We start from the raw sequence: 7,025 nt of genomic DNA, 5'->3' as shown, positions 1-7,025 counted from the left end.
ATTGGATTTATTTTAAAGGATGTTTGAATGTTTTGAAATAATTTCAAAAATAATAAAAAATTTAAAAAAAATGTAAACAACATGCAGATGTTTCAAGTTTTTAAAATAAAATTTGAAAGCATTTTCAGGATTTTGTAACCATTTAAAATATAAATAATTTAAATCTTAATTTAAGAAGTGTTCAGTTTATAAAAAAATATAATCGTTCAATTTTTAATGTTTCTGGCTTAAAATTGCTTTAAATGATATAATTTTGATAAAATTTTAATACATTGATTGATTCTTTAATGTAGACTTCCGAGTATTGAAAATGTTAACCTGGATTTATATTCTTAGAACTGAATCTGAATCTTTGAACTAGCTTTAGAGTTCGATTTTTAAAATTTCATTGACCATGAAAAATGTTTGCGAACCGGGAAATGACCGGGAATGTTTTTCTTGGTTAAAAACGGCCACCCTAAATCGTCTATTATTCCTATTCGCATAATATGGATAAAATTTGTCGCTATATACATTAATTTAAGTGTATTTAAACTTAAATTCATTGAAATTTACACGAAATAGTGAAATTATTGTTTTTTTAAAACCTATTTGTCAAAAATGTATTTTTTCACTGTATAAGATGGAAGTTCTATTTAAAACTATTTGTTTTTAATAAAGATTTGCTTTTAGTATTTAATCATTGTTTTATACTTCACAAAACTATCGTAAAAACACTTTCATGCAAAAATTAATTTACATCTTTTAAATTATACCTACACTTTCTAGTTCCAGTTTTTAACGCCAGGTCACGAAATGGTAGATCACCATTCCCAATACTTTTTGAATTTTTTCGGGAAAATCTGATTGGTTCGGCGGATTTTTGGTATACTTGATTCTAAGTAGCGCGGTTGACCGCGGGCGGCGCTGGCTATGCTCTCAGGCCGAATATTATTCAAATGCATGGTGAAAGTGTCATAAATGTGAAATTTGGTGCTTTTTTAATTATAAAAATGGATTTTTAAAAATTTTTTGTTTTATGATTTGAAAATTGATCATAGATTTTTTTTATGATGAACACTAATAATGGGGTATAAGTGTGTTGTTTTTAGATACAATTCTGATTACACGAAATAACAGGAAATAATAAAAATCTGGCAAAAAGCTATTTTGAGGGCTGATTTTAAATTAGAGGCATGTAATTTGTGCAACGCGCTATGATTGTGAGGATATTCTTAAACATAATCTGATACTTTGGAATGATAGATCTTATATTGGACAAGGATCATATTTTTATCTGAATTATTTTGAACTTTTTCAATTAATATTCATAAAACAATTTATTGCAGCTGTTTTAACAAAATTTTAAAACAGTTTAATGTCAATACAATTCTTTTTAAAGATCGGGACGTTTTTTGTTCACTCTGAAAATAATTGATAAAAAGTAGTTGCACTATAAAAAAAATTTCAACGAGATAATGAGTAAAAATACTTAATTAAACGATTTTTTAAAACGCAAATTGTTGGTAACATGAATTTTCAATAATGTTAATCAAATAATTCATTAAAGTTTTTATCAAAAAATTGGATAAAAAAAATTTAATTCGTTACTATTGATTTTAAAGAATTCCATCTTTTTTGTTTACTTTGCAAATAATTAACAATTAAGTGTTGTACTATAAAAAAAATGTAAACGAGAGATAATGAGTAAAATATGGTATGCAAATAAACTGTTTTTAAAACGCAAATTATTGGTAACATGAATTATTAATAATTTTAATAAAATAATGTATTAAAGTTGTTATTAATCAATTTAAAAACAGTTTACATTCATTTTAATTGTGTTTAAAGGATCACAATCTTCTTTGTTCCCTTTGAAAAAAATTAACAAAAAAGTGTTAGGGATTGTCCACAAATTACGTAAGACGTTTTTCTTTTGTTTGAATAAAGACGAGCATAAAATTGCTCTAAAGTTGAGAAGGACACAACGATATAAACAAAAGAAAAACGTCTTACGTAATTTGTGGACGATCCCATTATGCTATAAGAAATTTTTTTATTTCAGGCGAGATATATAGATTGAACATCTTATTGATTTTTTAACGCAAATTATTGGTAACATTAATTTTCAATTGATAGTGATAAAATAATTTATTAAAGTTGTCAAAATATTTGAGAACACTTTTAGTCGATTACAGTTCTTTTTAAAGATCGCAATATTTTTTCTTCACTGAAAATAATTGACAAAAATTGGTTGCACTATAAGAAAAATTTCAACGAGATAATGAGTAAAAATAGGCAATTAAACGATTTTTTTTAACGCAAATGATTGCTAACATGAATTTTCAATAATATTAATCCAATAGTTCATTAAAGTTGTTATAAAAAAATTGAAGAAAAAAATCAATTCGTTACAATTGTTTTTAAAGATTGCAATATTTGTTGCTCACTTTGCAAATAATTAAAAATTAAGTGTTACATCATAAAAAAATTATAATCTAAGCGTGAGATAAGTGATAATAATAAAACAATAAAAATTGTTAGGAAAAAAAGTAAAAAAAATGTTTTTTGTTCACTTTGAAAATAATTAACAACAAAGTTTTGCACTATAAGAGAACCTTTTATTTTTAGCGAGATATATAAAGTAAGAATGTTATCAAAAATATGCAATCAAACACTTTTTAACGCTAATTATTTGTTTACAAATACAGTTTTTTGTTCAACAACTTTATCCATATTTATTTAGTCTATAAATCCTATTCTTTATAACCTACAGTGTTAGAAATATTCAAAATATATGTAACAATGGATATTTTTGTAGCATAATCAATTTTTATAAATATCTTATAAAGAAAGGAAGTAAATTATTTTCTAGCTTTAAAAAGAAATAGAAATTTGTATAGTTTAGTTCAATTAGGCGTCATTTTTTATTTTCAATAATCATTATAAATGTTAATAAAAATAAAATTTAATTGAAATTTGCGATTTCTATAGATTGAAATATTTATTTACGTCAATATTAAAAATTCAACGTTAGTTTTTTAGAATTATTATTGGTACTCTCTGAAAAGTGTATTCGAATTTAACCATGAAAATAATGGTTTTTTTCACTTTTCATTAATATTTATTAATTTATTGGATATTTAATATGCTACGACTTTTTTTGTAAATATATGCAAAAAAACGTATTTTAAGAATTAAAATAAAATAAATTTGTATTTTCTCCACGCGTTTGAATAATTGTTGGCCTAAAAGTACAAACAGCGCCGCCACTCGGCCGCGGTCATATCTCATGTAACATTTATTCTACAGGTTTTATAGGAGACCCCTCCCCCCGTGTAAACAATAAATATAACATATTGCATGGTTTATTAATACAAACTCTTTTTAAAACTAAAAAGGAAGGGATACAATATTTTCAAAATGTTTATAATTTCACTACAACCTGGATTAGATTCTATATACTTACTATAAAATTGAAGATTACCCTTTTTTTTCTCATTTCTGTGCTCATAGGCAACTTTAGAAATATTATTTGTGGATTATCTTTGCTATTGCACTTGCAATTATGTACAAAACCTTTTTTTTATATAAGAGGCTGTCATTATTATTATTAAACTTATGAAATGTAAAGCGACAGATATCCTCCTAACGTGTGCTCTTGATTTCGAACTTATGATTGACAAAAATTTGAGGTTATCTTTGGACACACCTCATTCTCATGGACTTGAATGATATTATTCATTACTATCTTTTTTTTAGGGTTTATATTTTAAGTTTAAGTAAACTTATATTTTTGTAACATTTGGTTACTACTGGTCTCTGCGTTTCAACAATTTTAAGTAAACAAATATCTGTTAGAAATTGTAAATTGAATTTTTCTCAGCGTCTGCTATATACTACGTTAGTCAATACATCATCATTCTGATTGGTTCGGTGTTTTTTTGGACGTCTGGTTTCAAGTTCACAGAGTTTTTAAATCGGGATTCCAATACTTTTTTTTCACATTTTTTTTCTCAAAAATGAAGTATTCAAAATTTTTGTCAAATTCACTAAAATGTTCAGAATGTTATGCAGTGTTTGAAAAATAAATTACCTAAAATTCATTCAACGACCCCATTCCTCTTAACCATAGGATATGAGGGTTTATAAATGTTAAGCTTCCATTTTAGGATGCAGCAAGGGAATTTGTTCCTTTGCCAGAAAAAGATCAAACATATTCTGCATATTTGGGAAAGGCATTAGATTCAGTTTTGGCTGTGAGACATTGTCCGGTAAACAGAATGACTTTGTGTGTCACTTCGGACCCGGAAATGGAAAAGTGTATTAAAATGAAGGTAAAAAAAAGTAACTCCATTGTAAATACTATACAAAATAAACAGGGAATTCCATGATGTAACAAAAACTGATGTCATTTACAGATTGCATTGGATGCTCAGTTATTAAAGCCAAAATTGTTTTGTTACAAAGGACATAGTCAAATTCATTGCATGCAGGCAATAAAGAATGGGTGTGTATAAAAATGATCTTTGACTCTGCAGGAGATTGAAATCAGATCCAATAGAATAATTGGAATTATTTTCAATTTTCAGAATCGCTGATGTAGCAATGCTAGATGCCAGTGATGTTTATACTGCCGGAGTACGCTTTGGTTTGGTTCCTTTCATTTCTGAAGTTTACAATCTTGGCGCTCCTGAGTACTACGCAGTTGCGGTTGCTAAGGAAGAGGACAAAGATACGGATTTAACTTACCTGAAAAATAAGTACACTTGCCATACAGGAATTAATACAGCTGCAGGCTGGGTGTATCCACTCGCATATATGCTTTCTAATAGATGGATGAGGGGATATGGTTGTGATTCTGTTCGGGCGGCCGCCGAATATTTCACCAAATCTTGTGTACCGGGTGCCTTGAGTACGGAGTACAATATAGGTAAGATTTATTATTAATTTTAAAAATGGGTCATTTCAGGCTAAATCGTCTGGTTCTTTTTTAAGGACGCCTGAATTATTTAAGCAAAAAATGAGAAAAGTCGTTAGGTCCCAGGCGTCTCAGGCGAAAATGTCAGGCCGGTTCATACAAATTTCAGTCCTAATGAGAAGGTATTGGTTTTATGTAAAATTTCACTTTGTCGGTTTTCATCAAATCTACACGTTTTGAGACCCACTGAGTTACGATAACTTTCGAAAAATTGATCACATTGGATCCTGCTTTGGCCCACTTTTTTAAAGCCTAAAAAGAAATAACAAGTTCGTAAATCAGCTATTTTGGATCAAAATTCAAAAAGTGAGCGCATTTTCAAAATGTTTGGATCCACATTTTTTTAAAGATTTCAAAATTCTATGTACGGCTATTCACAGTACTCAGAAACTCAAAGAATTTATCCTTATGACTTTTTTCTATAAAAAGAAAATTATCAGACTGAGCATTTTCAAAATCCCCTAAAAAAAAAAAAACTAAAATGAACATTTTAAGCCAAATAACGCATGATATGAAAAAAAGTCAAGAGAAGAAAAACGTTAATTTTTTAAAGCCCTACAAGTTTATTATAACAACTTTTTTAAATTGGTCGAAAAGTTCTGTAAAAATTAAATTATCAGAGTTAGAGCATTTTCAAAATCCAAAAAAGCAAACTAAAATGAACATTTTAAGCCAAATAACGCATGATATGAAAGAAATGAATAAGCTAAAATTGCGCAAGAATATGCGTAAAAGGCCTAGAGCGCGATGAGAATGTGACCGCGTAGCGGGCAGATTTTTTATGTTTTAATTTATGGCGGTCCAACCTTGAGGATTCCAAAACACGAAAGGCAGTTAAGATAGTTTTGGCTGTCATAAAATCTTCATCAAACTAATCCCATTTTACACTACAAATATTTGTTCATTTATTTGCGACAACTTATTTATTTATATAGGTATGTGTGTACAGTAAACTCCTGACGATAAATCTAAAAATACTACCTGTTTTTACGCATCTCTTATAGTGCACGAGACACTTACAAAACGTGATATATTCCAAAACTTCTCTAGGCAAATTTTATATCTTTTCAAGCGTATAGAATCTTAGATTCTAATTTTGTAACTTTCAAGTCCCTTATTTAAAAATTGAAAACAAAAGTTATTTTTGTATTTTAAGCTCCTAAATGTGGCCTCTGTTATTAGCTATGGGTTGTTGGCTGAAGGACATGGTTCTTCTATTTCGTACAAGAAAATTTGATCCAATAGTTTTTAATCAGAGAAAATTGAATTTTTACGTGTTTCCCTAGCATTTTTTAGAATTCAGGCCTCGTGAACAATCAGCGCTACCTGTCGGCCCCAGTCAAATCTCGGACGCTTTTATTCAGTGAATTCTAGAAAAAGAATCAGGGGGCTTTAGTGCATTTTAATTTGGATATAAATGTGATTTCGCAATTCTTTTGTACAGTTAAAATCAATTTATGCATAAGATATATACGTCTTTATAGAAAACAAAGAATTTCAGATAGTATCCTTTTTATATAATGAAAAAACATATTTCTTTAAAAAAATTTCCTTAAACATTTATTGTACTATTAGTTGTAAATTTCGATACCTTATAAATTAAATTATCTTGTTTGGAAAAAGCATGTATTCAATATAAGTTTTTTGTAATTTATAAATATTTATTACGGAGTGGCTATTTCGCCATACAAATTTTCTTGACATTCAATATATATATGTGTGTATTTATGTGTTTTCGGAGAATCTTAAACAGGACGATTTTTGACGACTCGGATATGACGCAGTCGTAAGTCGACCCTTACATTATCTTGTGTTTTCCTTAACAGTCTCGTGGCAAATCTGAAAGAGAGCGGTCTCTTATATACTCGGTTGGAGAAAAAGCAAAATAGAAAATTTTCAATTTGGTATAAATGTACTTTCTTAGAATTGTGCTTCGATATGCAGTTACTAGGAATTCCGGAAACGTACTTAAAGATAAGTAATTCATAGCAATTCATTACAATTTCACAATAAAAGAAAGAAAACAAAGGAAATTTAAACCTAAAAACTAAAAATAACGCCGAGA

The 7,025-nt window shown here is 28.3% G+C and overlaps 2 protein-coding genes across 2 annotated transcripts in view; one reads left to right on the top strand and one right to left on the bottom strand.

The window, feature by feature from the left end:
• LOC117166893 (melanotransferrin) overlaps positions 1-7,025 on the top strand; it is a 28,134-nt gene that overhangs the window by 9,517 nt on the left and 11,592 nt on the right. Inside the window, exons 6-8 of the mRNA XM_033351329.1 lie at positions 4,152-4,316; positions 4,401-4,489; positions 4,572-4,912. Of these exons, the coding sequence (XP_033207220.1) occupies positions 4,152-4,316; positions 4,401-4,489; positions 4,572-4,912 (595 nt within the window). The remainder of the gene's footprint in view (positions 1-4,151; positions 4,317-4,400; positions 4,490-4,571; positions 4,913-7,025) is intronic.
• Positions 6,695-7,025, bottom strand: part of LOC117166895 — a 19,221-nt gene continuing 18,890 nt past the window's right edge. The window contains exon 4 of the mRNA XM_033351334.1: positions 6,695-6,799. Within this exon, the coding sequence (XP_033207225.1) occupies positions 6,780-6,799 (20 nt within the window). The 3' untranslated portion in view covers positions 6,695-6,779. The remainder of the gene's footprint in view (positions 6,800-7,025) is intronic.

This window comes from Belonocnema kinseyi, chromosome 2 (assembly GCF_010883055.1).
Source record: "Belonocnema kinseyi isolate 2016_QV_RU_SX_M_011 chromosome 2, B_treatae_v1, whole genome shotgun sequence".
Lineage (NCBI taxonomy): Eukaryota > Metazoa > Arthropoda > Insecta > Hymenoptera > Cynipidae > Belonocnema > Belonocnema kinseyi.
This window is presented reverse-complemented; position numbering and strand designations above follow the sequence as displayed.